Raw genomic sequence first — 22,328 nt, 5'->3', positions numbered from 1 at the left:
TAGGCCAATAAATGGAGGAGGGGAAGTGTACCTCGGTCAACTCTGATGCTGGCTTTTCAAGGGGACCACAACTTGTCCCATAGCGGTTGATCCGTTTGAAGACACCCCATAGACACATCAACCATTTTGGCTCAAATTAGCGGTTAAAGAAACGGTCTTCCAAACTCTACAGGTACCTTCAGATAGCAGTTTATTTGAGAACATACTCAAATTATTCAAAGACCTTCTTTTTCTTCAAATCTGTTATATAAAAGTCAGGGATATATATATATATATATATATATATATATATATATATATATATATATATATATATATATATATATATATATAATCTCATTGCAAAAATAATTTCTCTCTTTGGCTCCAGGTCACTAATAAATATTGTAAGGTTGCCTTGCCCCAACGACTTACTATTCCTTCTTTCAAGTTCTCAACGTTGGGTCCCTTTCCACAACACTTCCCTGAACTTCCAGACAGGGAGCATGTATTGTTTACATCACTGGACATTCAGGTGTACATCCCTGTCTTTCCCTCTGCACACTGGCCAAGGTACTGAGCAGGCTGCCCACTGTGGTCATTGTGCAGAGAAGGAGCCACTTGGTACAGGACGCAGACTACAGTGCTGACTATTATAGTGATTGTCAGCTTCCTCAAAGAGCCCTCATTTGTAAAATATGCATACTTACATTGGTCCAAGCTGTACCAATGCAAGTATATAATAAAGATCATACCTGTACCAATGCAATAAATGCAGCTTTGCATTTGATAATTAAATATATTGTAAAAGCAATTAGTGTAAGTATATATCAGTTTGAGTATATTCCTTCAGACTCCGGAAAAACACAGGGCTCTTGAACCATATTTTAGTCATCTGAACTAGAGTATGTACCTGTTTTTGACTTGGTACCAGCCTCTTGCAATCCCCTATAGAGTAGCACTCAGGCAGAGAGGAAGAGACAGTACTGGGTGTCTACAGGTCTGCTTCTGCTGTTTCACTGTCCAGTCAACAGGTTAGGAATAGAAAGAGAAATCGAATAGAAAGAGGCCATAATTGTATTCCATAACTATAAGTGGTGCCATCCATCTGCATGTGCTGTGTGGCTGAGCTGTGTAAGCCTCAGAATTGGATGGACAAAAATACAAAGCCTTTAACAAGTAAACCAGGTCTCATGTATGTCATCTGTGCATTTAGTTCTTCACCTGGAATTCATCTTTGATATGAGAGCTGATGTAGGCCAAATATATGAGTGCATCAGAGAAGAGGAAGCAGACACCCATGTGGATAAATTTACCTCATGAAAAGCAATAGTGATTAGACAAAAAAAAAATCAAGGAAACCAGTTACATACTCTACTAAGGAGCATTGCCCAAGAGGTTAATCAGACCCAAAGGTAGACCATTGGTTAGCCAATCTTCTTTTCTATGACTATAATGTTATGTCTATTGCTGGTTTAAAAAATAATCTTACCCCATACTAATATTTTACAGTGTAGTTTCCGACAGGTTGAAAAACAAGTACAGTGGGGATCGAAAGTTTGGGCACCCCAGCTAAAAATTTGTATTAATGTGCATAAAGAAGCCAAGGAAAGATGGAAAAATCTCCAAAAGGCATCAAAATTACAGATTAGAAATTCTTATAATATGTCAACAAAAGTTAGATATTATTTCCATCATTTACACTTTCAAAATAACAGAAAACAAAAAAATGGCATCTGCAAAAGTTTGGCCACCCTGCAGAGTTAATATCTTGTACTGCCCCCTTTGGCAAGTATCACAGCTTGTAAATGCTTTTTGTAGCCAGCCAAGAGTCTTTCAATTCTTGTTTGAGGTATCTTTGCCCATTCTTCCTTACAAAAGTCTTCCAGTTCTTTGAGATTTCTGGTCTGTCTGTCACGCACTGCTCTTTTAAGGTCTATCCATAGATTTTCAATTATGTTGAGGTCAGGAGTTTGTGAAGGCCATGGCAAAACCTTCAGTTTACGCCTCTTGATGTAATCCCCCGTGGATTTCGAGGTGTGTTTAGGATCATTATCCATTTGTAGAAGCCATCCTTTCTTTAACTTCAGCTTTTTCACAGATGGCATCAAGTTACCATCCAAAATTTGCTGAAATTTTATTGAATCCATTTTTCCTTCTACTCCTGAGATGTTCCCTGTGCCACTGGCTGCAACACAACCCCAAAGCATGATTGATCCAACCCCATGCTTAACAGTTGGACAGAGGTTCTTTTCATTCAATTCTGTGCCCCTTCTTCTCCAAACGTACCTTTGCTCATTCCGGCCAAAAAGTTCAATTTTAACCTCATCGGTCCACAGAACTTGTTTCCAAAATGCATCAGGCTTGTCTATATGTTCATTTGCAAAGTTCAAATGATGATTTTTTGTGGTGAGGACGTAGAAAAGGTTTTCTTCTGATGACTCTTCCATGAAGACCATATTTGTACAAGTATCTCTTTATAGTGGAATAGTGTACCACAACTCCAGTGTCTGCCAGATCTTTCTGGAGGGATCGTGCAGTCAAACGTGGGTTTTGAATTGTTTTTCTCACAATCCTACGAGCTGTTCTGTCTGATATTTTTCTTAGTCTTCCAGATGTTGCTTTAACTTCCACTGTTCCTGATAACTGCCATTTCTTAATTAAATTTCTTAATTGACATCTGAAAACGCTTTGCTATCTTCTTATAGCCTTCTCCAGCTTTATGAGCGTCAACGATTTTCAGTTTCAGTTTTCTAGACAACTGCTTTGAAGAACCCATGGTGCTGATTGTTGGGGCAAGGTCAGATGAGTCTGGGCATTTAAAACCTTTGAGATTGACATCACCTGGTCTTCCCAGACGATGATTGAGAACAATCCATGACACTGGCAGGTCTCAGCTTTGCAAAGGGGGCAGTGCATGCTATAAATTCTGCAGGGTGCCCAAACTTTTGCAGACGCCATTTTTTTGTTTTCTGTTAGTTTGAAAGTGTAAATGATGGAAATAAAATCTAACTTTTGTTGACATATTATAAGAATGTCTAATCTGTAATTTGATGCCTTTTGGAGATTTTTCCATCTTTCCTTGGCTTCTTTATGCACATTAATACAAATTTTTAGCTGGGGTGCCCAAACTTTCGATCTCCACTTTAGTTACCAGCTGCCATCATATGGTCAACTCTATAAATTGACTGCCTCACCTTCTAAACCTCTGTTAATTTAACACTGCAGATGCTTACCTTGCAATGTCTACTTATTTCTAAAGTAATTGATTTCCATGGATTCAAGAGGATTATATAACCACTGCATTTTTGTATATTGTCAATCTGAGGACTTCCTAATTTCAAAACCGAGAAAATCACAACAAAATGCCTTTAAGCAATAAAAAAAAACAAGTTCAACAAGATTGCCATTTCAGTGCAAAGCCTCCATCATTCCAAATGTTTAACTTTTATATTAGCTTATAATGCTACTCAAAAATAACAAATAATTCTTTAACATCAGTTTCTATGGAAACATCCCAAGGTCATTTGACAAAAGTCTAAAAACTCATATTGACTACAGACGATGGGCAACCATAATTCCTTTCATAAAAATAAAAGCTATGAGAAGACAGAAGAGAACTGTGATTAAATTAATTTAAGGGACGGAAATTGGGTATCAATAGGGCGTGTAACGCGCAAGAGCTCGTCCCAGGCGACATGTGCTGTCTGGAGCACGGATTTATACAAAGATGTTTAATATAGCAATACAGAGTCACTAAAGAGATTTCAGCATTTTGTTTTATTGGCTTTTTTATTTGATGTTTTAGACATGGAAAAACAAGTTTTCAGAAAAAAAAAACAGCACAAGCGCCAGCTAAGTTTGTTTAACCAGATTAGCCCCATAATGTAGGACTGTAGCAACAATTTATTGGAACTAATTGAAGTCTCGGATGCTCTGAACAAAACGCATTAGTCACTTAGAGCTTTTCCTAATATTGCTGCATATATCTGTGTGTTTCATTAGCGGTGCATTGGCTCAATACCTTAATCATATGCTCAGTCACAACACCATCAGTATAGGGAATATTTTCAAGCTGCTTCTCCAAGCCTGGAGCAGATAAGGTGTCTGTTCCATGAATAACCTCAATTACTGACTCTATTTTATGGCCAATATAATGACCAAAAATGCCTAGCGGTGAACCATCCGGAGACCGTGATAGGAGAGGGACCCACAGATTATGTATAACATTATTGTTCATTAGTCAATAATGAGATGCTTTAATCCACAGCCAGTTAGAGAATAAATGTAATACTGTCATATTAATCTATCTACGCCCAAGATGTATACCTCAATTGTGCGGGATAGGCTGCAGCTTGCAGCATACCAAACACACGGTCTATGAAGTTTGGGTAATCCATCAGGAAAAATAAACAGCAGGTTGATGCTTAGAGTGAATATAACTTTAACCAGCTATGTTAGGCAACCTTGTTTTAGACCTTAGTGTGACCTTCTTAAAGACATATTAAACTGAAAGTGGCCCCACTTACGTCAATGGTTTCGCAGCCAAACTTTTATATGGTAAAACTACTGATATACAAGTACGTTACAACCATCTTAGCCAAATACTCCAGCTGATCTTCATTTCCAGTCATGGCCCTAGATTGTAGAGGTTAAACCACCTGCCCCCAAGAATATTACTAGAAGAAAGTACTAATGGAGTAGGCCCAGGACTGGCAGTTGTCAGAAGACTTTGCATGCATCTAGCCACTTTTACTGCAACCAGTGTCTTGAAATCTGTTGTCATGTACCAACCAGCATTCTTATATGGAAGATTCAGATACAAGTAAGCACCAAAATGGTTACACCAAACATATGCTCTTACTGCTGGTTGTGCGATTAGCATTCCAGACAGAAAGTGGTACCCCAGGCACTGGAACAGCATAAAAAAAATTATAACAAACCTTGACAAGCTACTGTGGAAAACTTGCCTACATTTACTTTAGATCTGTGTATGAAAATAAGAAATGCAATAATTACAGAAATGAACTCCATGCAATCAGCTAAATATGCAGCTGGATACATATGAAGGAATTGTTTTACCTACCAAAGGATATTTTAATCAGCTCAGCCATTCTTGCAATTCAGAAAACCCAGCAAATCAGGATAGTCAGTTCCCTGACCTTCACTGTAGCAACAGCATAGTTTGGTCAAGAACACACCCCCAGCTGCTGATTGGATAAAGAAGATGCACCAGAAGACAGAGAAGTCATCATGCTGTTCTCTCTGCCCCCTTCTCTAAAAGCTTGCTCACTGCTGGCTCATCCGTATTTTGGCAGAGATTAAGTGTCTTCTAGTGCATAACTGCCCAGAGTTTGGTTTTAGCAGTTATATGAACAGTATTGAGTTAATTTACTAAACCTGAGTGCAAACTCTGGTGTAGCTGTGCATGGTAGCCAGCTTCCAACTTCAGCTTGTACAATAATCTTTGAAAATAAAATCTGGAAGCTGACTGGTTTCTATGCACAGCTGCGCCAGATATTGCACTCTCCAGCTTTAGTAAATCAACCCCTATGGGAAGGTAATCAGTACATTTGTTTATAAAGATCCACAAGCCATGCTGAAAAAAAGGAATATTTATTATGTAATGAGGACCAGAATGATACAGTCCAAAATGCATGAGTCAAGCTCTCCCACAGATGGAATTAAAATATTTTTAGGTATATATTATTTGGTGGAGTGGATGGAAAAAGGAATTTCATATAAAGCAGTGTCATTAGTAAGTGCCAATAATAGTTTAAAAACAAGGTTAACTTTTTTTTTCAGTGACCAGTTATAGACTTAATGAAATTCTTAAGATGCACTCGGATTTACTTATGTACCTTATGAAGAAGGAAGCTGCGGCTGATGTCCCAGAAGTCCCTGCAGTTTGTGGTATCCATTGCTGAGACTGTCCTGCTATGGTCTGCTCAGTGTTATTAGGCCCTGAAGAAGACTCAGCATTGTTGCTCTCCCTTCCCCCGTCTGTGGATGTAGAGTCAGGCTAAAACAAACAGCAAAAAAACAAATAAGAGTAAAATACACAAATGAAACAAGTGGAAGCCATCTGTCTATCTGCATTTTCTATCAGAAGCTTCTAAAGTCACCTTAAGGGCAAGGATACATAATGAGGGAGGACAACCATGCTTTGTTGTGCCCTATCACAGGGATCGCTGTAAACTGCAGACGACAAGCACAGAAGCCCGGGCACCTTCTATTATGGCCGCTGTGCAGTGACACGCTGTGACAAGCATGAAAAACATGGGAAATGATTGGGAGTGATTTTATGTGGTTTCTACAAGCCTTTATCTGGTTCAGTTAAAACTGTCAGAATATATACTTCAGGTTTCTGAAACATAGAAGTAGAAGGTGATGATGATTGCTATTGCTGGACTGGAATAGTATGGGACAATTCAGTTTTTGATCAGGTTTTATTCCTTATCTACCTGAAAACAGAAAGGAAACTTCAACACACAAAAGACACATTCTCTTGCTTGCCTTCAATAGCTTTATTTATCTTTCCATTACATCATCTTTCCTGCTATAAGGCTCATTCACACTTGTGAGCGTTTTTTCTGGCGCATCAATGTTTGTTGTGTTGAACGGGCCCATTCATAGTCAATAGCCTTCAAAATGCATCCACAGACCAAAAGCAAGGTCTTACCATAAGGAAGCACTTGCTTTTTTTAATCAATGTATTACAGTAAGCTGAAGGTCATGTGTGTTTGTTCTGAGCATGTATGTACTTAGGGTTGCCATTAAAAAATACAGGCATGTGCCCCATGGTGTATATAGCATGTGTTGTACAGCACATTGATGAGCATGATTGATGTACCCATGAGTGCAAATGTGGTCTTAGTGCCTACCTGTCTTACGAAGACACAGTAAAGGTGCCTGCTATAAAAATGTAAGCCAGAAAAGCCTCCTGTGGCCCCTCCAATTCTGGGTTCATTTTGTTATTAAAGTGTCAATCTACCCAAAAATAATATTTTCATTATAGCTGGAAACTAGTTGGCTCAGTCATCTACTAGCTGCTTGTTTGCCTTGAATATTCCAAGAGTGAGATCTCCGTGCTTTAATTCCTGACTATCTGTCCATCCATGATTTTGAGTGCCCCCTCTCACCTTTGTATGTTCAAGCTTCTCCTGTTGAATTCTCCATACAATTAAATAAATTGATAGCCCAACATTGAGAGCAGGAAGCCCCTAATGGTCACAACAGATGTGCAGACCCAGGAACTCAAGCACAGATCTCACCAGCAGAGTCCCTCCTGATTTATATTAAAAAAAAAGCTGAATGACTTGACTCGCCAGCATCCATGAAACACTGAAATAATAATTTTGACAATATTTGTTAGACCTGTGCTAAAAGTAGTATTACTGGGGATTAAATTAAATTAAAATATACTTTCCATTCTTTTTATATGATAACCATGGAGTGAGGCTAATACCGTGTAATTTTTGCTCATTGTAACAGTTAGACATGTCCTCTGTTCATGTGAATGAGATACAACATGGCTATATTTCTATTGCTTGTTCTATTAGAATTTGACTGTCTTATGCTTTAAAGGCAAGCAGGGACCTACCACAACCATCTCTATGACACCTTGCTGGTCAAGCTTTGAGATATATATGTCTCTTATAGCCTTTAGTGCTTTTCTTTTTAAATGAGCTTTGTAAAAGTTTGAAACTTTTCAATAAAAAGCATTTTGAAATAATAATTTTGGGTGCACTGACTCTTAAAGGGCTCCACCTCCCTAACTTCAGAAACTGCTAAGACTTATGGCCCTTCCAACCCATCTTCCCCCTGTCCAATGAGAGTCCTTCAATAGACAGTAAGGGCACTCCATGCAGGGGGATGGTGGCTATAAAATACAGTAAATAACACATTCAAATACATTTTTAGTGTGGAAACATTGACCAATAATTGTCTAGAAAGCTGAAGTTGTAAATGAAAAAACAGTTCACTATACAGTGGCATGGTGGCTAAAACACAGCAAATGCTGCATAGGTTGTTAACTTTTTAAAAATAACATATGCAAATAAATTTCAATGGTGGTTATGGTAGAAAGTCATGAACAAGAAAAAGTTCACCAATCATTGGCTAAAAGGCTGAAGTTATAAATGAAAAACATCTACTTTGACAGATCCCCTTTCTGGAGTGCTCTACGTGCACATACGCTCTCCCCATTATCCAATGTGAAAAATAGCCTTAACACAGGATCTTAACAACACATCCTAATGAACGCTGCACACACACATTTGTCCCCTTGCTTTGTATAGAGCCCATCCCCTCCCATTACACTCCTTCACTCCCTCCATACAAATAAACACACACATACTGCTCCTCACCAGTACAAGAGCTGCTAGTGACAAATTAACAAGCGCAAGGCGTGCTTCTGTGAATTGTGGAAGCAGAAAGATGGATGCGTGGAGAGGCAGCTGAGTTAAGAAACACACTTGAATAATGCACTTAAAGAAAATCTATACGTTCCATTGTGTTTTCAAATGACTTCATTAGTAATGGATGGCTGGGTTAGTGAAAAGTGGGTCTTCAGCTTACAGCGAGGAAGTATTTCTGGGTAGTTGTTTGGTTGGAGAATTGACAACGGACCAGGAAACTTTCTCTTTGTAACTCACAATGCTAGATCTAAGAAAACAACTTTGCCTGTACCATATGGCAAGCTCGCATAAGATGAAATCAGCCATGCTAGACAGTTTTGTAGATGGCAGGGTGGAATTACACTCACCGGCCAGTTTATTAGGTACACCTGTTCCATTGGTTGGTAACACAAATTGCTAATCAGCCAATCACATGGCAGCAACTCAGTACATTTAGGCATGCAGATGTGATGAAGACGACTTGCTGAAGTTCAAACCGAGCATGAAAATGGGGAAGAAAGGAGGTTTCAGTGACTTTGAACATGGCATGGATGTTGGTACCAGACAGGCTGGTCTGAGTATTTAAAAAACTGATGATCTACTGGGATTTTCACATACAACCATCTCTAGGGTTTACAGAAAATGGTTTGAAAAAGAGAAAATATCCAGTGAGTGGCAGTTGTGTGGACAAAAATGCCTTGTTGTGATGTCAGATGAGAATAGGCAGACTAGTTGCTGCGACATTCAGATGGTAGGGTCAGAATTTGGTGTAAACATGGATCCATTGTGCCCCACGGTTCATGCTGGTGTTGGTGCAATGGTGTGGGGGATATTTTCTTAGCACTAGGAAGGTGTAATTAATACAGTGGCAGGTGAGTGCATAATCTGATATACTACTAAAAACATTTATGAAATGTGAAGTCTATGTGGAAAAAGAAAAAAAAAATGGAAATGAGTGTTGCTACCTCTCCCCAGCCTATCACAGTCTTTAAAGAAGAATTCCAGGTATGGATATTTTATACATAGTTACATCTAGCATGCTTCATGTAGCTGTGTATATATCATACCTGGCCCCTGGAAGCTGGAAATCACTGAAGTAGACATCGCTACTCCAGTGATCCCCAGTTGCTTCCAGGTCCCGTGTTGCATTCCAAACACTGGAAATCAGCCAGGCCCCATTTAGAGAATGTTTTGCATTATCTGCAGGGATGCAAAGCGTCTTTTGGATGATGTGACAAAGAGGGGTGGCTTCATACTCTCCACCTTGTCCAGAGAACACTTTCCATTCATTCAGAAAATGCAAAACATTCTCTGACTGATGCCCTTGCTGAGTGTAGCTTGGCGCAGGACCAGGAAACTAGCGGAGATCACTATGTAGTCTATGCCTGTTTTAGTGATTTCAAGCTTCCAGGAAGATTGGCTAGGTATGGTATATATACACCTGGAATTCTCTAATAATGAGACACAGCATAGCCCCCCACTAGTTCTCCTGATTTAATAGTTATATTTTGAGATCTAACAACTCTATCATTAGACACTATAGAAACCTCTGATTTAGACCAGGTTTACCTTTCATTGCATTTTTTTCACCAGCAACATACTTTCTGTGAACTCTCCACTTAAATCACTTCGCACTTAAGTAAACCCAATCTCATATAAGCTTTAACATGTTAATGCTTCTTCAAAAAGTAATTTTTATTCTTTTAAATCTGCAGATTTCATTTAAATAATACATAGTGATCCTGGCATAAAGGTCCTTGTTCAAGCAATTCCTGGTAAAGAGTGACAACCTTTTTTCCTATTCTCCCATCTGTGCGCTTTGTTGCTACCTTGTCACATGGGCTACTGATGGGGGCTATGGTTGACCATTTCAACACACGATTCAGGCATGGTCCACAATTTTCACCATCATTAAATACACCTTAAGAGATGCCATGCAGCCAAAAAAGCTGCAGGAGATCCGCAGTAAAAATGTAATTTAACTAACTGAAAATTTCTGTATACAGTGCTTTAGCAAATTTAATTATGATTTACATATACCATAACTAAATGATCACTTTTGTTCATTATTTTCACTATTTTCCATCACCTTCTGGATCATTTCATGTTTTCATTTCACTCGTTAATATGGGTGATCTCTGTACCAAGGAGGATCTTTACATCTCTGACCTCTGAGTGTGCCAGATGCCTGCGTCCCCTTCATACTTTGTGGTTACGCTAGCCTGCCCTTAGGTTACTACGGGACACGGTAGTATCATGACCGTCGGGAGGAACCACAGAGCATGGCAGGTTATGCAGACATCTAACACACTTGAAGGTGCTAAATGTTAATGTAGTGCTCTCTAGTGTAGATAGTTGTAAGTGTGTTCAGTTAGAGGCTTGTTAGAAGCCTGAGTGTGAGTCAGCCTGGGAATGAGTCTGCAAGGTTACTTTAGGTCAGGGCTGGAAAACTCTACAGGTCAGTCCTCTGGTACCTCTCCCTGCTCTAGAAACGTGGAGAAGATTCTAGAAGCCAGTAGGCGGAGGTGATGAGGAGGAGGTGATCTGTAGGCTTACAGGAGTCTGTCCAATCCCAGGCAGGAGGCCTGGCAGTGTGGAAGATCAGCCCATAAATATGATGGCCAGCAGGGGAGTCGGATTGAATATGTATTTAGAAAGGTGTGGCTGGTGTGGAGCCTGGGAGGGGGCCCTGGAGAACAGGAGTCTACTTACAGGCTGGGAGCTTGAAACAAGGACCTCTGCTGTTCTACAGTCCACCGGAGGACAGCCTGTCAGCAGGGGAAGAAGCCAGCCCAGTGTAAGGCCTGAAAGCAGTTTAATCCTTAAAGCTACAGTACCTCTACACCCCCCGCACCTACGTGGGAGAGGGCAGTCAGGTACCATACCCAACTAGTTCTCCCTGGGACAGTATAATTATGTGTCTCAGAATCCCTTGTCCTGGGATACTTTTCATGACAGCTAGGTGGAATAGGAGATTTTTATCTGGGGTCTCAAGAGGCTCATCTAAGGGGACTGAGTGCTCCCAGTAAGGACTGTGTGCTGATCTCTTAAGAGACAAGATCCATGCCAGAGGGAGTAGAAAGTCCAGGATCTATTCAAGTTTTGTTTTGTACATAGGAAGTTTTGTCTTCCAAGTTGTTTCAGTTCCATTGCACATCCCATATATCCCTCGACCCCATTCAAGTTGTTTAACCTTTAATATAACAAACAAAACTAAGATCATGCACTGATCACTGACTTTGGATGCAAGAGTGGAAAATGTGTGTTGCCTGGCTGTGCAGGAAGTAAAGGGAGACCCAAAGCCAGTGGTCCCCAAGTGGGTAGTGCTACGTTAGGTTCCTCAGATGGATTTAACCTACAACAGAGCAAATATTTCCTAAATGGGAACCAGAGCAGGAAATTAGTATATACTTTCTTTTTTACATGAACTTTTTTGTTTCTAGAGTAATTCAACATCGCTCATTTTAAGGGATTACCTATCTACCAGTGACAGCAAGTGGCAGCTATTCTGATCTCACTTGGTGCATGCTTGTTCAGGGTCAGCAGCTTAAAGCCCCGAAGCCATGGGCAGGCAGAGAACTATCCTTCGCAGAAGCAAATCAACAACCGTAATCAAAATGTTTGTCTAATGACAGGTTACCTTCAAAGTAAGGTATGCACCTATTGTAAATATGTCACGGGCATGTGGAAAGCTTCGATCATTTTATGGGGTGAAAAGGTGGAGATTCTCCTTAAGGAAATCATCAGTTACGCTAAGGAAACTGACTCCTAGATGGATGATATCCAGTTTATCAATGCAATACAGATGAACATCTATATCTGGCTATATGAATGCCAACAAACCATATGGCAGACATATTACACACAATAAACCAAGCATTTCCTTTCAATCAAATGCATTCCTCATGCGTTGTGGTGGTCTGAGACACAACCAGCACAGCCAATTGCGAAACAGTACAGGGCTGCAGCTGGAGAGCAGAGATGTAATGCTCATCACTTGATAAGCACCGCAAGATTGTTGGCAGCTGAACACAGGCAAATGTTGATCCCTTTTCTTCTGAATGGTTTCCACAAATTCTTTCTACAGCCAAACATTAGTCATCACTTCAAAGTAAAGAAAAATGTATATACAGTATATGTGTATATATTGCTTTTATCAGTCCTCACATTGCCAATATGGTGTTCCATTCCCCAAAGGTGTTCCACTCACAAATCCCTGGCTTGCTAATTTTACCATGTTATCGCAAAGCATGGAACTCTAGTGCAGTGTGTTGCTGTTGCCATGCTATCAGAATGGCACCCCAATGAACAACTGCAGTAGATGCAAACGGATCAGCACTGTAGTATACCATAATATGTGCGCTGTGCTTGGTGGTGCTATTTGGTAAAAAAAAAAGTACAAATCTGGTTTTTCCATCACTTTTTCGGACAATGTCCTTTAAATACCCTGCCCAGCTCTGCGCAGTCTTCACATCCAAAACACTGCAGCCAGGTCCCCTCCCTAATGTGAAGGCATTCATTCTTCTGGATGGCCTGTACTTCTTGTGACCCCCCCCCCCTTCATCCAGCTGAAAATACTTAGGAATGAATAGGGCCATGATGGTGCAGTTATGCAACAGGGAAAGGATTCACCCAGGATGTCTTGGCTGCAAAAGCTGTTCAATGCCAGGCAAGGTCGCACAGTAAAGACCTCAGAAGCAGAAATTAAGTATTTAATTATGCAGCACTCAGGATATAGTTTCCAATTTTCTGAAATAGGAAAGGGACACCCTTTAGAATAAAGTACATTGGGAAAATACACACCCCTGACATAACCCCTCTACATGTACCATAAAGAACCTATAAACAAAAATTCTTGGTTAAAGTGGTTTTAAAGTTTATTTCTTGTTCTCTTGAAATAATAAACATATTGTACCCACCTGCTTTGTGCAACAGTCTTGCACAGAACAGGCCCCTAACCTCCCTTTCTGGGTTCCCTGCCAGTGCTCTATGCTCCCTCTCTTCTGCATGTGCCACCATAGCAAGCCACTTGCTATGGGGATGTGCTGACTCTATGCGGCCGTAAACAAACACAGCACAGCTTGGCCCAACCTCCGCTCCCTCCTCAAAGGCTTTGACTGGTAGCAGCAAAAGCCAATGGCTCCCACTGCAGCCGAGTCTTCTGTGAGAAGAGAGAGAGGGGAGAAGAGTTGCTGCAGACAGGCACAGCACTGGATGGGAGAAGAAATGAGGGGGGGGGGGGTGATCAGCGCAAACACTGCTCAAAGTCCTGGGTAATCCTGGTATGGGGTGATGGTGGTGTTTATAGCTGTATGAGGAAGATGAGTGTGGGGGGGGGGGGGGTCCGTGTGGCACTGAGGGCAAGGCTTCCAAAAAGACTGTAGCAGACTCTGTAGGAAGAGACAAGGAGAAGAAGCGCCTCTAACTGCAGTATATCACTTTATTCAGGTGTAAAGGTAGGAACACTCACATAAATAAGGTAAGTATTAGCATAAAAACCGTGGTTGGTGCAGGGGCGGACTGACAACTCATGGGGCCCCTGGGCAATAGGGGATCATGGGGCCCCTGTGTCCTTGCCCAAACTCAAAAAAGCCTATGAAAAAGGTACCAGGGGCATCTCATGGGGCCCCCTACTAACCCCGGGCCCTCGGGCAGTGCCCGAGTTTCCAAATGATCAGTCCGCCCCTGGGTTGGTGTAACCATCAGTAAGGTGGGTATCCAGGGTAAAGAGCTGTCATCTGTGTGGGGTGACAATTAGACCCCTTAGCGTAGTTTAACATTTTTAGTGATTTAATAGTAAAGCCTTCTTAAAACAGAAGGTATCAACATGTCTCAATCCATCAGATATCCAAAAATAGATTATTCTTCATTTAAGGACATTGAGTGAAGTTATGCAAATGATTGCTTTCCATCCCGTTGGCTAGATATGCATCCAAAACCACTGGTGTATGGTGCAAATACAGAGCCATTTATTCCAAACTGCATAAGCTGTTTCAGGCTATTTGGCCATCATCAGTGCAGTGTATGGAAGCCATGGCTTCTACAGAGCAGGACCTGAGACCCAGCAAGACAATATAACCATACAAGTAATGGTGAGATGTGGATAAATGGCTCTATAATATTAGGCTATGTTTACACATAATTTTTTCTGGGTGTGGATCTGGTCAACGGGGAGTAAAGTAAGAATTTGTGTGGCTTCACCCACAGCCCTGAAATAAGGAATAATCCTCTTATTTTTGGGATTTACAATGGAATGAGATACCGTATGTGAATATCTTCTCTTTTAAGAAGAGTTAGTGTGCTACACACTTTTTATATTGCTTTAGTCCATTCTGACCATAACCTTTATAGTTTCAGAGGTTTAACAACATTTTTTTAATAGCAATCTATACATCTGACCAAAAACAGGGACAGCCAGGGAGAAAAGTGAGGAGGGAGCAATTTCGTTCCAAAAGAGATACAGTCTCTCCAAACGAGGGACAACTGGGAACTAGGGGATGGGGGGTAGTTGAAGGACAACTTCATTAAAGTGATGTTGCCCTTTAAGGCAACATACTGTATGAAGTACCAGTGACATGCACGTGGTAACACATTGCAATGGAACAGCTCTGTTAAAGGGGGTCTGAAACCTGAAAAAGCATGGATGAATTTTCTAGGCAAGTCTTCTAAAACCAGGACTGTCCCTGGAGTTTGACAGCATTACATTGGAAATGCCTGCCTTAGAATACTACAGAAACATGAAGACGTTGAAAGAAAAACAGCCTGCCATCCTCAAAACACATCACTGCCTCCGGCTTCAGTGCGCGTTACCTTCCAGAAGTCCTGGTCGGGTAGTATTTGTAAAAATAATGAGGCGTCATAGGGACCTTATTCACACAGTGCACATACCAAAAAGAGTTGGGTTAGACTGCTGCACAGTTGCTCAAATCTTTAGCGTTGTGTGCCTTTAATAACAATTAGGACTCCCAGACTCTGTACCTGACAGCTGCCATCTCAGCACAGACTCTGACAAGTACAAGGTCAGGACACACACACAGGGTGGAAGCTTTTCTCTCTGCCAACGTGTGAACTAGAGGAATGTACAATGAACAGGCAATCCGGATAATTGATTTTTATCTTTTTTTCTTCTTTTAGTTCTGTTTCTCTATAAAAGTGATTTCTGTTATCTGACTGAATTGCTTAAAATAACAGTTTGCATAGCTGCGTCCTGCGCTCCTGATTTAAATTTTAAAGCCTAGTCATAAATTATTTATGTACTATTATGTGCGGCTGCGGTTGACTCTCAAGGAAAAAGGAAAAATGATTCTGAAGGAAAAAATAAAGAGACACTGAGGCTTTTAATCTTCACTAATGGATGGGAGTTAATTACTTCAGGTTCCTGTGAGCGGCCTCAGACATCTCTGCCTTCTGAGCCACAAAAAAAAGAAAATATCAAAAATGGTTCTGTTGATTGAGTCCATTAATTATTGAAGGCCCCACCCCAAGTTTAGGACAGATATAACCCCAATCAACCAAGTAAATGACTTTGTATTTATCAGGAGGCTACCTGGCTGGGCCAGCAGAATGAGTGATATTATTGCAGTGTGATGTTGACATTGCTATAGCTGGGGATGTTGAGTTTCCTACTGAGCCTGATATTAGTCTAAGACACCACCTTAGATTTGTTAGCAGTGTTTCCCACAGTGACTGTTAAGGGCAATGCTCTGTCATCTTGGTTTGGCAATTCATTAAAGAAGATCTAAACTCTAACTGGAAAATCTAAAATTGCTACAGCACTGTGTTATTGAAAACTGACATTTTTAGCTTGGGAACATTTCCAAAATGCCTATAAACAGCCCTTTGTTAACCACCACCACCACTAAGCTAACAAATTCATGGACTAGCTATCTGTCATCTCAACTACTTTCACTCCCTTCTCATTGGCCTACCATAGGCTACCCCCCACCACCACCACCCTTCATTCAATCATGAATGCCATTGCCAGATTCATCCACCGTATGAACAGTTTAGTGTCCGCCACCCCTCTCTTCTAATCCCTCCTCTATCTTCCAATCTTATAACACAGCCTTTTTCAACCAGGGTGCCTTCATGTTTCTTCAGGAGTGCCTTGGCAAAATGACAAAACATTGCCCAAAAACTGTATACAAGCCAGCTGGTGGAAGAAGCCTGCCTTTAGGTTTTCATTGTGCACCTGCCAGCATCCTAACAACTAGTGACGGCACCAGTGTATTAAAAACCCTCACCATGTAAGAAAACCCATTCAGTTTAAGATAGAAATGAAAGGCAAAACATTTGTATATAGATAAAAATTAAAAACACTTTTTCCTTTTTTTTTTTCTATAAGTGATCACATTTCCTCTGTTCTCAGCTGCATAAGAGCTGGGGAAGGAGAAACAGCAGGACACTAAACTTCCTAGAGAAAGGCTATGCTGGGGAAGGGGGGGGGGTGTCAGTCTGATCATTGGAGGAGAGCAGGTTCTAGAGAACTGACCATCTCCTAGATTGTAAGCTCGAAAGAGCAGGGCCCTCGATCCCCTCAAGTTTTGCATTGTATTGGTATTGTTCTGTCACATGTTCTGTCCCCCTTTGTAATGTACAGCGCTGAGCGAACTATTGGCACTTTATAAATACTGTATAATACTGTATAATAATGGTGTGTTCTCCTACTTAGTGTGGTCAGTTTGTTTTTCTATAGGAAATCAGAGTGACTGGCAGGAACACCAGGGATTTCTCACAAGGGAAGCAATAAAATGAAAACAGGATACTTTTTCATACAGGTACATAGTAAAGCAGCCACATATCAGGAATATGAAATGTTGAGTTTACATTGTCTTTAACAAGGAAGACATTGGATGAACAAGGGTGAGAAACACGGGTTGAGAAACACTGTTATAACATATAAAATTTTAAATATAAAAAAAAACGACATACAAATCCAACAACTCTGCTCCTAGCTACATCACCAACTTGCCAAAATATCATCCAAACTGTCCTCTTCACTCTTCTCAACACTTCCTGCTGTCTAGCTCTCTCGTCATCTCCTCCCATACTCACATTTAGGACATCTTCAGAGCCTCTCCCATCCTCTGGAATGCCCTACCCTAATCTCTCCGGATATCTCCTACCCTGTATGCCTTAAGGCGATCTCTGAAAAGTCATGTCTTTGGAGAAGCCTGTCCCGCCTGAACCCGACAACCTGGAATTTTGATTCTCAAACAACTCATCACCACACAGTTTCCTTTTGTTTCACTTGCCCTTCCCTTTTAGATTGTAAGGTCTCACAAGCAGGGCCCTCTTACGCCTCCTGTCTTGTAATGTATTATAACTGTACTGTCTCGCTTTATTTTGTAAAGCACTGTGCAAACTGTTGGGAACAAGGAAGAAGAAGAAGATACTATTTTAACTCCTTTGATACCTTTTTGCATCTTTTTGCGCTTTATAAATACTGTATAATAATAATAATCTCAGTACCATAATCTCAGTACCGCTGATCTTCTGCAGCTTCTTTTAAGCCACTTTCTTTCTAGGAAACAGATGGAAAGTCACACAGAGGTGTCAGCAAGTTCACTCCTGATAACCCTGTGAATCTGGATTATTATGGCTTTAGCAGCCCAGTCACAAAGGTAGTGTCACAGGAATGGTATTGGAAAGCTGGGCAGTACCTGGAAACATATCATAGTGACATTTAGGGCATCAAAGATGAAAAAAGGGTTAAAAAAAAAATAGAATCACTTTAGAATTCACGTATGTATTAAAGGCCAAAGATTAGACATGGATTATCCAAGAAAGAAAAAGACGGGCAGGTGCCTAAGGGCAACTAGCAATTAGAGGAACTGGCATAGTAGAAATGTTACGTTTAGGTCTGGTCCAGTTTTCAGATTTGACATCAGCTCAAATCACTGAAATCCAAGGTCACCCGCTTGATGGATACCCCAGACACCTTTAAAGGTCGACCAAAGGTTTGTGCCTAGAGGGGATTTAAAAGGAAAATCCAGCAGAGCTAGAGGTGTGAAACTTTGTCTGTAGCATACAATGGCCTGGGCTTAAGTTTGTCAAAAGGAATTAAGGTTTTGCTATTATAACTCCCTGTTAAAACAAGTGTGATATATGAAGTGCTAAACCTCAAGCCCAAGTAAAGAGCATTTTCACAGAAAGGTTTAGCAAAATATAGCCCTGTGCCCTTTCTACAGTGAGTTAAAAGACTCTACTGATACATCAGAATGCAGATATACTGTATAGCTAAGAGATTTCTCCACATTATGACACCTTTAAAATGAAACTGTAATATTAAGGTTAAATGTATTACTTTTTCTAGCTTTTTAACTGATGTTTTTATATTTGTTTTATTATTTACATAATATATATTTTTTTTTTAAATACTTACGAACACAGGGAATGCAAATGAAGGATTACCAGTGCACCATGGGTCCTTACAAATAGATCATGAGAGAAGTTGCCTGCTTTTAGGCTTCCTTGTCTGACTAAAACCGTATGTCAGGTAGTGTGTGTGGGGGGGAATTAGGGTGAATCATTGTTCTGACTCCTTCACTTACAGTCCCCATAGAAATAAGATGGCAATTGCCAGATCTGACTACTGTCAGATAGATGATAATTTGTTTCTATAACTACCTGCAGATACCACTGGCTGACACTTTTCAGGGAATTTGAGCAGTTAAAAAAAAAACATTTTCTGATCACTACAGTCTTCAACATAAGAGGAGTCAATTTTCCCTGCACACCTGACTATCCTCTGTTTGGTCTGTATTGAAAAGTGACTGTGCAGATATTGTAAATGAAGGATCATTACATGTATTGCTAGATCAAAAAGAATAAATAAACCCGAGGGTATAAAAATTCCCCTGACCAATTGAGAAAGATTGGTGAAATAAGAACCGTTGTATTAAGTAAAAGTTGCTGAAGAAGTGCTGCAAGAAAAGAGATTAATCCCCGATTCACACTGGTACAGCTTTGAAATCCCACTAATTCAGAGTAATTTCAAAGCCACATATCAGTGCGATTTGCACTGCTGATTTCATTGTGGCTTGCGACTTCATATAACAGAAGTCTATACAAGTTGCACTGAAATCGACAAAAAGTAGTGCAGGAACCTTTTTCATAATCACTGAGACATGAGTTGCGGCGATATGAACGGTTCCATTGCTGGCAATAGGGTGCAACTTTAGGGTGGAACTGTCAAATCACATGGCAGGTCGTCTAGAAATATTTAGGCATGTTTGGCTTTTTTATGCCCAAAAAGCTCCTCTCCTGAATGTGATACTTCTGCATTAAGGAGAGGAGCTTTGACTGTCTTTAAATGTTGTATATAAGCAGATTAGTGAGCGCACTTTAACAAGCGGCTAATTGCACTAAAAGGAACCACAAAACCTTTCTATATAAATTTGACAAAAAAATGGAAAGTGCAGCGCTATAGAAGAAAAAAACAAATAAATTGTCCTTTTAAAGTGATAAACAGTAAATGTCCAGTGTAGCCGTATCAAATGAAATGAGTGGTCCAGAGGAAAACTTCAAACAGCTCTGATGTCATCCAATATCTCATCTACAGGCACATTAATGTATGTGTTTCATTTTTGCACATTGGTTTTAATAAATCTTTATTTAGTAATACTACACTATGAGCACCTTTTTTTTTTTATACCTGGCACTGAGCCTTCATACCTCAGCCCCAGCATTTCAGGCTTCTGTGTGTGGATCTGAGGAGCAATGTGATCTGACCAGACCGGTACCCCCATACCAGTGAGGAACCATCAGTGTATTTCCAGGCAGTATCCATACAGGACCCCGGCTACATATGACCTTTACATGCGCATTAAGATTGCGCTTCTGGTAAGTGGGCAATCTATCTATTCCTTTCGTATTGGGATATTGGATGACATCAGAGCTGTTTGAAGTTTTCCTCTGGACCACTCGTTTCATTTGATACGGCTACACCGGACATTCACTGTTTATCACTTAAAAGGACAATTTATTTGTTTTTTTTTCTTCTATAGCGCTACACTTTCCATTTTTTGTCTTTTAATGTTGCCACTCCTAAACTCCTTTAAAAGTCCATGTGTGCATGTACACATAGAGGAGGATTTACTAAAACTGATTCACTCAGAATCTCAGATTTTGCACTCTCCAGTTTTAGCAAATTAACCCATAAACTTTTATTGAGGGGAGTTTAAGAACTTTGGCAAAAAATACCAAAAGCCCCAAAAATGTCAGCTTAGGAGCAGCAGAATGCATGAACCCTAAAACAAGCCAGTAGAATCCAGTGTCAGGACTCATGCACCTGTGTCTGTTGACACAGAGAGGGCTGGTCTTCGCTGTGACAGAACCCAGCACAGAAAACATAAGTATGCAAACAGATGGTCCAGTTTACATTTGGAAAGGGTTAGTGTGAGGGATAATGTAAAGGTTAGGGATACAGGGAGAGCTTGTGAGAAAGGTACAGTTAGATGAATAAGTATTGCACCTTAATTTGAATTTAAAGTAAAACTATAGGCAAAACTGTATTTTTTTCATTTTGGATAGCGCAAGGGAGGGTTATAACCCGTGTCAAATTTTTTTCACCATCTGTGTCCCACTGCAGAGACCCTTCCCATAGCCAAACAGAAAGTGAAAGGAAATCCCTGCAAACTAGTGTCCCCATAGGAAGATTTCCCCTCTATTACATTTGCAGGGACAACTCAAAACTAATTTCACTATCAATGAAAATGGTAAACAGGATAAATAGAGAGGGTGAATCTCCTTAACGGGGGCACAGAGAGCAAAAAAACTGACAAGCATTCTAATCCCTCAGTACTCCATCCAAAACTATATAAAAAAAAAGTTAGATTATTTTTAGCTATACTTTAATTACATACACTGTATACAAATTGTGGGCAATGTACTTTTCTCCAGGTGCAGAGGACTACAAATCCCAACAAGCTCCATCGGGTTATGTTTTGCCTTATTCTGCTTATTATGCTCAGATAATGATGTCCACACTGTAATGTCACCTGAAACAGATCACCTATTTTGGCAGACACTGGTAGATTCAGTCATAGGCAGCTTATCAAAAACATAAATTGAAGATTCCTCCTGTATATGGAAAAACAGCAGAGTCAGCTGTGCTGTATTCTCTACACAAACCTATATAAGAGGACACAGTGACACTACTATTTAATATAAAATAGATGTAGATGGGTCAGGCCATAGCAGGTGACAAAGTTTTTATATCAAATATCAGATCTACCCTATAGGATCCTCTGCTCATTATTCAGAATAGACAAGTGAATCAACACACCAACATCCATTCAAAACCAATTCATTTAGTTTGGTCTACGCTTATCCTTTGACATGAAAATATTACAGATGTAATTAGCTATTTTCAGTTGTAGCATATGATAATATTTCTAATATCAAATTGGAAAATATGATCTATATGCATAAGCCAAACTACTGTGCCAAATCCATACAATAGAAAAATGATCAAAATCCTCAAGACTGCTGCCAAAGCTCCTCACATACAATTTAGGATAATCTATATCTACGTAATCAATAATGCTTTTCCATTCCATTCAGGAATGTAAATAGGAATCTGCCAAAGGCCGTTATAATGCTGGCTGACTTCACACATTGATTCTCAATAACCCAGCTGAATTACCTCATCCTAAATCCTTAGGTTTTTATTTACATGGCTAATAATCTTACTATTGTTTATGGTGACCACCCTCTAATTATAAATCCATTACAGCAGCCACAATGAAATTCAATCAATACTCTACATAAATTGGAAAAGCAGGAAATATATACAGCCTTATTCACGAGTCAGTAGATTCCTGCACTTGAGCAGTAAATTCTTTTCAATAAACAGACTGTCTTTGCTGACCAGGGTTCTCTGTCAAGTTCCTTCAGTACAGTCCTTAATTTATATATATATATATATATATATATATATATATATAT

General features: G+C 40.1%; 1 protein-coding gene across 3 annotated transcripts in view; it reads right to left on the bottom strand.

The window, feature by feature from the left end:
• Positions 1 to 22,328, bottom strand: part of KIF26A (kinesin family member 26A) — a 213,236-nt gene that overhangs the window by 85,064 nt on the left and 105,844 nt on the right. For all 3 annotated transcript variants that reach the window (XM_089680288.1, XM_089680291.1, XM_089680289.1), the window contains exon 4: positions 5,841 to 6,001. In XM_089680288.1, the coding sequence (XP_089536414.1) occupies positions 5,841 to 6,001 (161 nt within the window). The remainder of the gene's footprint in view (positions 1 to 5,840; positions 6,002 to 22,328) is intronic.

The sequence above is a fragment of the Staurois parvus genome, unplaced genomic scaffold (assembly GCF_062004578.1).
Source record: "Staurois parvus isolate SC_StPar_1 unplaced genomic scaffold, SC_StPar_1.0 ptg000239l, whole genome shotgun sequence".
NCBI classification, from domain to species: domain Eukaryota; kingdom Metazoa; phylum Chordata; class Amphibia; order Anura; family Ranidae; genus Staurois; species Staurois parvus.
Note: the sequence above shows the minus strand (reverse complement) of the source record. Positions and strands in the feature narration are given on the sequence as shown.